At 41.4% G+C, this 12,346-nt stretch overlaps 1 protein-coding gene across 7 annotated transcripts in view; it reads right to left on the reverse strand.

Moving 5' to 3' along the window:
• The window catches only part of LOC132894126 (histone-lysine N-methyltransferase PRDM9-like), a 55,784-nt gene that overhangs the window by 3,794 nt on the left and 39,644 nt on the right, over positions 1-12,346 (reverse strand). For all 7 annotated transcript variants that reach the window (XM_060933482.1, XM_060933481.1, XM_060933475.1 and 4 more), the window contains 2 exons: positions 4,161-4,228; positions 3,811-3,989 (listed from right to left, as the gene is read on the reverse strand). In XM_060933482.1, the coding sequence (XP_060789465.1) occupies positions 3,811-3,989; positions 4,161-4,228 (247 nt within the window). The remainder of the gene's footprint in view (positions 1-3,810; positions 3,990-4,160; positions 4,229-12,346) is intronic.

Below are 12,346 nucleotides of genomic sequence, written 5' to 3' on the forward strand. Positions count from 1 at the left end.
CTCCAAATGTTGAGGAGGATACTTTTCCACAGTGCCACTCAGGATCCACAGGACATGCGTTTTACGCTACTTCTGGTTAAACTGTGCATGATGAATAAAAATGCAACAGTATTTTGTGGTTTACTATATATCGAGCATCAAAGAAGTAACCTTAGAGCTGGGTTATGATTTTTGAATATTCAAATAGTCATTAAAATATAAAAGAAATCCTTCAGTTTATGCAAAAATCCTCTTTTTCTTTCTTTTTTTTTTGGGGGGGGGAGGGAGGGGGAGTTTCCCTGTGTGCTGCGCTTGATGCCATGATAATCATGACTTTTTTGTTCCGTTTTAGTTTTGCGGACTTCACCAAATGCAGATCAGCTGGGGTGTGGCCAAACCACCTAATTTATGGGTGATTTGCAGTCATCAGCATGCACATGAATCCAAAGCAAATCAGCCTTTTGTAAATCTGACATTTTTAGCAAAGCTTTTCCAAGTCTTCATAAAATTTTAACAAATGCCCAATGTAACCAGACTGTTCAAAAGTAAAGAAAAAAAAAAGTGTCCATCTTATTCATACGATCAGATCTTATCCACGAATAATTTCAAGAAGACACGGTGCATTTATTGGTTAGAAAAAAATTTTTTCCTTCATTTTTCACCTGCTGACACCATGTTCTTCATAGTCCTCATCAGGAAATGGCTCGAAACACAAATACAATCCACAGTATTTCAGAATAAACAACATTGAGTTTATTCATGATGTTGAGTGGAAGATGTTTAGCTATTCTTCTTCTGTAATTAGTATTAGTTTTACTTGTGAGAAATGTAGATTAATTAGCACTCTTATGGACAAGAGCCAGACTTTACAGAGGACTTGTAACAGCAAAAGATGCAGTGGGCTGACTTCATGTGTCTCAAACGGTGCTGCAGTGGAGAGGGTGAGCAGCACCAAGTTTCTGGGTGTACACATCTCTGAAGACCTGTCCTGGAGCAACAACACCGCATCACTGTCCAAAAAAGCCCAACAGCGTCTGTACTTCCTCCGCAAACTGAGGAGAGCAAGCGCCCCGGCCCCCATCATGCACACTTTCTACAGAGGCACCATCGAGAACATCCTGACCAGCTGCACCACCGTGTGGTACGGCGCCTGCACCGTTTCCTGCTGCAAGACTCTGCAGCGCATCGTGAGAGCAGCTGAGAGGATCATTGGTGTCTCTCTCCCTTCTCTAATGGATATTTATAACTCCCACCTCACCTGCAAAACCATCAGAATTGCAGGTGACCCCACTCACCCACCCATCTCACAACCTCTTCAGTCTGCTGCCGTCGGGGAGGAGACTGCGGAGTCTCCGGGCCAAAACCAGCAGGCTCAAGAACAGTTTCTTTCACCAGGCAGTCAGGAGGCTCAACTCCCTCCCTGTTCTGCCCCTTCTCCCCCCTCTGCCCCCTGCCACAGATTCTGCCCGTACACCCCCCTGCCCCCCCTTCAGCATCTGACATGTCATCCTCACAGTTTCCCCAACCCCAAACACACACACACACACACACACACACACCCCTCATCGTTCATTAACACACTGAACTCAGGGACCACATCTCACTTTACCTCGCTCATTTGCACTATTCCGCACTACCTCACCTTAACAGCTATTAGTTTGTTTATACTGCTTATTTCATGTTTACCTGCTATACCTCAAGTGCCCTTGACTGTTTGTTTATTTGCACCAATTTACGTGTGTGTGTGTGTGTGTGTGTGTGTGTTATACAGTTAGGTCCATATATATTTGGACACTGACAATTTTTTTTTTTTTACCTGTTTACTGAAACATATTCAAGTTATAGCTATACAATGGACATGAACATAAAGTTCAGACTTTCAGCTTTCATTTGAGGGTATCCACATTAAAATTGGATGAAGGGTTTAGGAGTTTCGGCTCCTTAACATGTGCCACCCCGTTTTTAAAGGGACCAAAAGTAATTGGACAATTGACTCAAAGGCTACTTCATGGGCAGATGTGGGCAATTCCTTCGTTATGTCATTCTCAATTAAGCAGATAAAAGGCCTGGAGTTGATTTGAAGTGTGGCGCTTGCACTTGGAAGATTTTGCTGTGAAGAAAACATGCGGTCAAAGGAGCTCTCCATGCAGGTGAAACAAGCCATCCTTAAGCTGCGAAAACAGAAAAAACCCATCCAAGAAATTGCTGCAATATTAGGAGTGGCAAAATCTACAGTTTGGTACATCCTGAGAAAGAAAGAAAGAAAGCACTGGTGAACTCATCAATGCAAAAAGACCTGGACGCCCACAGAAGACAACAGTGGTGGATGATCACAGAATAATTTCCATGGTGAAGAGAAACCCCTTCACAACAGCCAAGCAAGTGAACAACACTCTCCAGGAGGTAGGCGTATCAATATCCAAATCTACCATAAAGAGAAGACTGCATGAAAGTAAATACAGAGGGTTCACTGCACAGTGCAAGCCACTCATAAGCCTCAAGAATAAAAAGGCTAGGTTGGACTTTGCTAAAAAAACATCTAAAAAAGCCAGCACAGTTCTGGACGAACATTCTTTGGACAGATGAAATCAAGATCAACCTCTACCAGAATGATGGCAAGAAAAAAGTATGGCGAAGGCGTGGTACAGCTCATGATCCAAAGCATACCACATCATCTGTAAAACACGGCAGAGACAGTGTGATGGCTTGGGCATGCATGGCTGCCAGTGGCACTGGGTCACTAGTGTTTATTGATGATGTGACACAGGACAGAAGAAGCTGGATGAATTCTGAGGTATTCAGAGATATACTGTGTGCTCAAATCCAGCCAAACTGATTAGTCGGCGTTTCATAATACAGATGGACAATGACCCAAAACATAAAGCCAAAGCAACCCAGGAGTTTATTAAAGCAAAGAAGTGGAATATTCTTGAATGGCCAAGTCAGTCACCTGATCTCAACCCAATTGAGCATGCATTTCACTTGTTAAAGACTAAACTTCAGACAGAAAGGCCCACAAACAAACAATAACTGAAAACCGGTGCAGTAAAGGCCTGGCAGAGCATTAAATAGGAGGAAACACAGCGTCTGGTGATGTCCATGAGTTCAAGACTTCAGGCAGTCATTGCCAACAAAGGGTTTTCAACCAAGTATTAGAAATGAACATTTTATTTGCAATTATTTAATTTGTCGAATTACTTTTGAGCCCCTGAAATGAAGGGATTGTGTTTAAAAAATGATTTAGTTCCTCACATTTTTATGCAATCATTTTGTTCAACCCACTGAATTAAAGCTGAAAGTCTGAACTTCAACTGCATCTGAATTGTTTGGTTCAAAATTCATTGTGGTAATGTACAGAACCAAAATTAGAAAAATGTTGTCTCTGTCCAAAGATTTATGGCTCTAACTGTATGTATATATGAGTGTTTAGTCTGTCTAGTTCTTATCTAGAGTGTTTATACTGTTTATATTGTTTGTTTTTTCAATTATTCTATTTTTATTTATTGCATTGCCTGTTTGCCCCGTGGGTCAGAGAGGACTGAAATTTCATCTGTGCTGTATATCGAGCATGTATAGCATATTTGACAATAAAGTTGACTTGACTTGAAAGGAAGCTGACAGACTTCAGCCTCTCTGGTTGGTCATTGTCATATGATAGAGAAGACCTTCCTGGTTGGTGGAACTGGCCAAAATCAGTTCTCTGGAGGAGTGCTCTGGTTATTGTAGACTGCAATGTACAACAACAACTTTCATCCCAGAAACACTGTTAAGCTAAGAAATGTGTCACGAGATGATGCAGAAAACAACATCTATATCAGACTATAGTAACACCTTGCTGTCTGGCTGTTCCTGTAGGTACAGGACTAAGTTCTTTGGTGTACTCCTCTTCATAACACACCAAGAGCTCCTGTCCTGGGTTAATGGGTCGACAGCAACGATACAGAATTCCCCCTTGATACTGAAATGCCACAAGATTCTGTTCTTCATCGTTACGGGTACAATTCACATACCTAAAAAAAGAGTGCGGTAACGTTCCAGAAAATATAAAAATCAGATCAGAGTTACAGACTTGGAGAACACATGGCAGAGATAATCAGTGACAGCAAGAAGATAAAGTTCTTCCAACAAATGAGGAGCTGTAAAATAAAATCACTAAAAAGACCAACTGGTGTATTCCTCACCTCATCCAATTCACATGCATCTCTCTTTTGGCATCTATGTATTCTTCACACTGCATGCTCCTGCATATCTGTCAAAAAATACCACATTTACATTTTCTTCACTAAAATCAATCAATCTATACCTTTAAACAAGGTATACACAAACGAGAATGATGGCTCATGCCAATATTATATTAAGCATCATGAAGGTTAAATTAAAGGTTCGACTGTATCTTTAGATTCACAAAACAGCCGACAAGTTCCGAGATGAATTTAGTAATGATAGGAACATGCAGGCAAGGCTTTATCAGAATTTAGGTAAACGAAAGGTTTCTCATAAAAGGCTTTACATCTTTGACATGGCAAAACTGTGCTGTCAATCAGACCTCTCTGATAAATATCTGTCCCTTGTGTTTTGGTCTGTTTAGAGACCGCTACAAAAATGCACAACTTGGATTTGTACAAATCATTTATTTGCCACAGGTGTTTGGAAGTAATGATGGTTTAGTTCAGTATAGCAGTGTTAATTTTGAATTTGAAGAATTTTAAATTTTGTTGTAGTCTTGGACTGAAAATTGTAGTTTTATTTTAGTCTCTTTGTTTTGTATTCATCAAAATTTAATCAGTGGAACTCAACTTCAGTCCAATTCTAGTCAATGTTTTGTTGTAAAATGTGTCCTGTAGTTTTAAGAGAGGCTACTGCAGGAGGGCTATTGCTGGATGACAGTCTGAAGGGGGCTTCATCAGAGAAAATAACTTTACCCCAGTCCTCTACAGTCTGCAAAAAGTCATGCAAAAAGTTATTTTCTCTGATGAAGCCCCCTTCAGACTGTTTGGGACACCTGGAAAAATGACTGACTGGAGAAGAAAAGGTGAGCACTACCATGAGTCCTGTGTCATGCCAACAGTAAAGCATCCTGAAACTATTCATGTGTGGGGTTGCTTCTCATCCAAGGGAATGGGCTTACTCAATTTTGCCTAAGAACACAGCCATGAATAAAGAATGGTATCAAAAACATCCTCCAAGAGCAACTTCTCCCAACGATCCAGGAGTAATGTGGTGATGAGCAATGCTTTTTTCCAGCATGATGGAACACCATGTCACAAGGCAAAAGTGACATGGTGCTAAGTGGCTCGGGGAATAAAACATTGAAATTTTGGGTCCATGGCCAGGAAACTCCACAGATCTTAATCCCATCAAGAACAATCCTCAAAAAGCGAGTGGACAAACAAAAACCCAAAAATTGTGATAAACTCCAAGCACTGATTATGCAAGAATGAGTTGCCATCAGTCAGGATTTGGCCCAGAAGCTGATATCTAGCATGCCAGGGCAAATTGCAGGACTCTTGAAAAAGAAGGGTCAACACTGTAAATATTGACTCTTTGCATACACTTGATGTATTTGTTAATAAAAGCCTTTGAAACTTAGGAAACGCTTATACTAGTGCATCTCAAAAAAGTTGCAGTTTCTCGAGTTGAGATGAACCAGTATCTACCTCAGGGACACTGAAGTACTAGCCAACCATTTCTACTGGTTGCAAGATGCTTGTAGTTAAAACAAGAACGCATGTAAAGGGAAGGAAAACAATAAGATAATGAATTCTACTTATTTGCTCATTGAAGCTCATAGTTTAACTCGAATTGTTTGTTTTATAGTGACGATTCACCATGGATGAAAGTGCTCTTGACTCACCCCCACCTGTGTCTTGGCGAGCTGAGATGAAAGATATGTTTGCATCATTTAAAGAGGAAATTACTCAACACACTGAAGGTCAATTTGCACATAATGACGAATCGGAAGGTGAAGATAAGGAGTTTTCTGAAGTTCTCACTCAGGGTTCCCGCTGGTGCTCGTCACACTCGTCAACAATTCAAATATTTGAATTGTGCCAGTTTGGTTGGTATAAACCTGTATTAAGTCCACTTTGATAAGATGGTAGCTAAGAAATAAATACAGACTAAGAAAAAATGAAGAATACAGTTGTGCTCATAAGTTTACATACCCTGGCAGAATTTTTGCTTTCTTGGCCTTTTTTCAGAGAATATGAATGATAACACAAAAACTTTTTTCCCCACTCATGGTTAGTGGTTGGGTGAAGCCATTTATTGATAAACAACTGTTTTCTCTATTTTTAAATCATAATGACAACAAAAAACATCCAAATGACCCTGATCAAAAGTTTACATACCCCAGTTCTTAATACCGTGTATTGTCCCCTCTAACATCAATGACAGCCTGAAGTCTTTTGTGGTAGTTGTGGATGAGGCTCTTTATTTTCTCAGATGGTAAAGTTGCCCATTCTTCTTGGCAAAAAGCCTCCAGTTCCTGTAAATTCCTGGGCTGTCTTGCATGAACTGCGCGCTTGAGATCTCCCCAGAGTGGCTCAATGATATTGAGGTCAGGAGACTGAGATGGCCACTCCAGAACCTTCACTTTGTTCTGCTGTAGCCAATGACAGGTCGACTTGGCCTTGTGTTTTGGATCGTTGTCATGTTGGAACGTCCAAGTACGTCCCATGCGCAGCTTCCGGGCTGATGAGTGCAAATTTGCCTCCAGTATTTGCTGATAACGTGCTGCATTCATCTTTCCTTCAACTTTGACCAAGTTTCCTGTGCCTTTGTAGCTCACACATCCCCAAAACATCAGCGATCCACCTCCGTGCTTTACAGTAGGAATGGTGTTCCTTTCATCATAGGCCTTGTTGACACCTCTCCAAATGTAACGTTTATGTTTGTGGCCAAAAAGTTCAATTTTGGTCTCATCACTCCAAATTACCTTGTTCCAGAAGTTTTGAGGCTTGTCTCTGTGCTGTTTGGCGTAAATTTTTGTTGGTCTACCTGACCGTGGTTTGGTTTTAACAGAGCCCCTGATTTTCCATTTGTTAATCACAGTTTGAACACTGCTGACTGGCATTATCAATTCCGTGGATATCTTTTTGTGTCCCTTTCCTGTTTTATACAGTTCAACTACCTTTTCCCCTAGATCCGTTGACAATTCTTTTGCTTTCCCCATGACTCAGAATCCAGAAACGTCAGTGGCTGGATGAAAGATGCAAGAGTCTGTCTGGATCCCAGAAACTCACTCAGCTTTTATGCACACACAATCAGTACGTTTACATGCACATCCAAATCGAGCTGCTGTCGGTAATCGAGCAAAGGGTCCCAGCAGGGGTGCCAGAGAAATCCAATCCTACAAGCATACTGTGAAATCGAACTATTGAGTGAGGTGCATTGTGCACCCGAGCCACAGGTGGCGCTACACGCCCTATCATGTTGGTACACTTCCGGTTGTCGTCATGAAGAAGAGCTATTCAAGAGTATAAACAAAGGGACTACAGGCGGAAATTAGCATGTACTGCTATAACCTGGTACAGACATCTGTCCTTACCACAAGGATAATGTTTAATTTGTACACTGTCCCTTTTAAAAATAAAATAAACTCTAAACTCTAAGAAGAGTGTTTGTAGTTTGTATGTACGAACAGAAGTGTTCCTAATAAAGTGGGCGGCTAAGGTGAAGTGTCATGCCGACCGAGGCTGTTGTGTTTCCCGCTTGTGGTCTCGTCACTCGTCACTTCCGGAAGGGGCAGTGCTGAAGTAAGTAGATCGAATACGTAGCTCGATAGGGTTTACATGCACTAAGTAGCTCGGCAAAAATCGCATAATCTAGGTCGTGTAGCTCGATTGCGAGAAATCAAGTTCGGTTCAATTTCAGCCTAGCTAAGGTGTTTACATGCCATTTAGAACTTCGATTTCAGACGAGCAACGGCAGAAATTCGATTTTCTCTATGTGCATGTAAACGCACTGACTGATTACAAGCAAACAGATCACAGGTGAAGATGTTACCTTTAGTAGCCATTCAAACCCATTTGTGTCAACTTCTGTGCATGTTATCAGGCCAAAATCACCAGGGTATGTGAACTTTTGATCAGGGTCATTTGGGTAGTTTCTGTTGTCATTATGATTTAAAAAGAGAAAACACAGTCGTTTGACAATAAATGGTTTCACCCAACCACTAAGCATGAGTGGAAAAGATGTTTTTGTGTTATTATTAATATTCTCTGAAAAATGGTCAAAGAATCATAGATTCTGCCAGGGTATGTAAACTCATGAGCACAACTGTACTTATTGAACTTTAATTTTCAAGGAAAAAAGTGGAAAATATTTTTCAGATCCCAGGGGAACCCTGCTCACCTACAGTGGGTGCAGCTATTACCAACTATTTAATGGGTGAGGCCTCTAAATCAAATTTTGATGATATTGTACAAGAATTCTCAACAATATAAGATGGGTCCTTTTGTTGACAAAAAAATTAGCTGGTACGGTTGAGGAGCTTATCAAAGGAAAATTACCCAAAACAAAGCTTGAAGAACCGATAACATGATATCCGAAGCGAGAAAATTGTCCTCTGTGAGTCTCCCCCAAAGTAACAAGTTGGCAGATAAGGCATTCCAGAAAGCTCAACAGTGCTTTGTTTTACATTAATGGCATTTTGCAGAGGTTCTTATCCAGAACAATGTACAACATACCCAGAGAAGCCTGGGGAGGAGTTGGCGATTAGGTGCCTTGCTCAAGGGCATTTCAGCCATTCCTGCTGGTTCAGGAAATCAAACCAGCGACCTTTTGGTCCCAAAGCTGCTTCTCTAACCATTAGGCCTATTTATTCAATGCATGTCATGATCAATGCTTGTGAAAAAGCAACAGATGAGATGAAACCCAGACTTATACACGCTCTAGAATTGGCATTAGCTGGGAACCGGGAGCTAAATCTTTGTTGCCGAGAAGCTACAAGACCAGAGCTCAATTCACAGTTTTCTTCCCTTTGCAACTCTGTTACACCAATAAACAGGGGAGTTGTTTGGAGATTACATTGGCAAAGAAATTGATGATGTGAGTAAAGAAAAAAAAAGTTTGCATGGAGGGGTTTACTATTTCAGTTGAGAGCCCTGTGCATGGGGTTGATCAGTCGCCCTCGCATTTTTACCAAGGTGTTGAAGCCTTTTTTTCTACTTTGGGAACACAATATGGGGACAATTGTTTGGGTTAAATTGATGATTCCTTTTATACAGAGGACACTGAGGATGCTTGTCGTGAGGCAACGTTACATGCAGTTCAATTGTTTACTCAACTGGGATTTGTTATTCACCCAAACAAGTCTGTAGTTCACCTTACACAGTGTTTAGAGTTACTGGGGTTTCAGTTGAACTCTACCTCAATGACAGTTTGCTTAACCCCAAAGGAAATTGATAAAATTATTCTCACGTGCAAAAAATACTTACAGGCCAAGGAATTTATGATGTGTGAAGTTGCATCACTAGTAGGAACTCTGGTTTTTACTTTTACTGGGGCTGAATGTGGGCCCCTTTATTATAGAAGCTTGGAATATGACAAGGATTTAACCTTGAAGTCTGCCCTAGGGGATCTTGAAGAAAAAGTGTCTCAGTTTTCAGAAAGCATTCATGAATTAGAGTGGTGGGTCAGATTGCTTCCAACAACCTGCAGGAATATTGATTATGGTAATCTATACAGTGGGGCAAAAAAGTATTTAGTCAGTCACCAATTGTGCAAGTTCTCCCACTTAAAAAGATGAGAGAGGCCTGTACTTTTCATCATAGGTATACCTCAACTATGAGAGACAGAATGAGAAAAAAAAATCCAGAAAATCACATTGTCTGATTTTTAAAGAATTTATTTGCAAATTATGGTGGAAAATAAGTATTTAGTCAATAACAAAAGTTCATCTCAATACTTTGTTATATACCCTTTGTTGGCAATGACAGAGGTCAAACATTTTCTGTAAGTCTTCACAAGGTTTTCACACACTGTTGCTGGTATTTTGGCCCATTCTTCCATGCAGATCTCCTCTAGAGCAGTGATGTTTTGGGGCTGTCGCTAGGCAACACGGACTTTCAACTCCCTCCAAAGATTTTCTATGGGGTTGAGATCTGGAGACTGGCTAGGCCACTCCAGGACCTTGAAATGCTTCTTACGAAGCCACTCCTTCGTTGCCCAGGCGGTGTGTTTGGGATCAGTGTCATGCTGAAAGACCCAGCCACGTTTCATCTTCAATGCACTTGCTGATGGAAGGAGGTTTTCACTCAAAATCTCACGATACATGGCCCCATTCATTCTTTCCTTTACATGGATCAGTCATCCTGGTCCCTTTGCAGAAAAACAGCCCCAAAACATGATGTTTCCACCCCCATGCTTCACAGTAGGTATGGTGTTCTCTGGATGCAACTCAGCATTCTTTCTCCTCCAAACACGACAAGTTGAGTTTTTTCCAAAAAGTTCTATTTTGGTTTCATCTGACCATATGACATTCTCCCAATCCTCTTCTGGATCATCCAAATGCTCTCTAGCAAACTTCAGACAGGCCTGGACATGTACTGGCTTAAGCAGGGGGACACGTCTGGCACTGCAGGATTTGAGTCCCTGGTGGCGTAGTGTGTTACTGATGGTAGCCTTTGTTACTTTGGTCCCAGCTCTCTGCAGGTCATTCACTCGGTCCCCCCGTGTGGTTCTGGGATTTTTGCTCACCGTTCTTGTGATCATTTTGACCCCACAGGGTGAGAGCTTGCGTGGAGCCCCAGATCGAGGGAGATTATCAGAGGTCTTGTATGTCTTCCATTTTCTAATAATTGCTCCCACAGTTGTTTCTTCACACCAAGCTGCTTACCTATTGCAGATTCAGTCTTCCCAGCCTGGTGCAGGTCTACAATTTTGTTTCTGGTGTCCTTTGACAGCTCTTTGGTCTTGGCCATAGTGGAGTTTGGAGTGTGACTGTTTGAGGTTGTGGACAGGTGTCTTTTATACTGATAATGAGTTCAAACAGGTGCCATTAATACAGGTAATGAGTGGAGGACAGAGGAGCCTCTTAAAGAAGTTGTTACAGGTCTGTGAGAGCCAGAAATCTTGTTTGTTTGTAGGTGACCAAATACTTATTTTACTGAGGAATTTACCAATTAATTCATTAAAAATCCTACAATGTGATTTCCTGGATTCTTTTCCCCCATTCTGTCTCTCATAGTTGAAGTGTACCTATGATGAAAATTACAGGCCTCTCTCATCTTTTTAAGTGGGAGAACTTGCACAATTGGTGGCTGACTAAATACTTTTTTGCCCCACTGTACGACTAAAGGAAGGCTGTCTGTTCACCTATGCAAATCGACATGGTTGGACACACATACTCCATACTTTGCAGATGGATTGGTGACACCCCAGAGGGGCCCAAGGCAAACATTTTGATTTTCCAAAACATGGGATTAGTGCTAATCCAACACACGATTCATTAACCATAGGCTACATACTTATGCTAACACAATGCATGCAGTCTCGGCAGGGAGTCCCCTCTCCGACTCGCCTGAGACTTTCAATTGTATGGGACCTCGCAATCAGCACTCCTCGCCGGAGACCTCCACTAAGGCAGAGTCTACGTCACTGAGGAGACGTGGGGAGCAATTTATGTTAGTTTGGCAGAACACAGTGAAAACATATACATCACATGTGTCCACTCAACTCTCCACTGGGCCTTCTAGACCTGTTATACAAAGGATTCAGAGGAAATCAGGCTCACAGGCAATAACTACGAGTCCATCCATTACACTTCGAACAGGCATGGGATGGGGGGGGGGTGCAGCATCTCACCTCAGCCAAACACAAGGATTATGGTCTCAAACTGAAGCTCATATCAATATTCTTCAAATGCCTGCAGTGAAACCAGGGCTCATGTCATTACTTGGAACAGTGTCCAATCAACTCATTAGAGTTATGTCTGACAATGTGATGACAGTTTTTTATATTTGCTATGGGAGGTTGTAGGAGCAAAGAATGTAATCGGCTTGCGAAGGAAATTTAGCTATGGGCAATCAATAGACATAATTGGCTCTCTGCTCCCCATCAGCCAGGACACTTGAAATGTACCTGCAGACTCCTTGTCCCACCATTCTGAGAATGGAATAGAATGGCAGTTAAATCCTTGGGTATTTGAGAATATTTGTAGGATTTTTTTTTTGTGTTACCAAGATTGATCTGTTTCCAAGTCAAATTCATCATCAAACTCCTACATGTGTGTCATGGAAGCAAGAGCCATATTCCTCTTATGTGGATTGGTCTACCTTTACTAACCGTTATGCTTTTCTGCCATTTTGTGTAATTGGAAGATGTCTCCAAAAAATAGTGTTGGAGCAAGCAACAGTGATCATCA

This window comes from Neoarius graeffei, chromosome 11, assembly GCF_027579695.1.
Source record: "Neoarius graeffei isolate fNeoGra1 chromosome 11, fNeoGra1.pri, whole genome shotgun sequence".
NCBI lineage: Eukaryota > Metazoa > Chordata > Actinopteri > Siluriformes > Ariidae > Neoarius > Neoarius graeffei.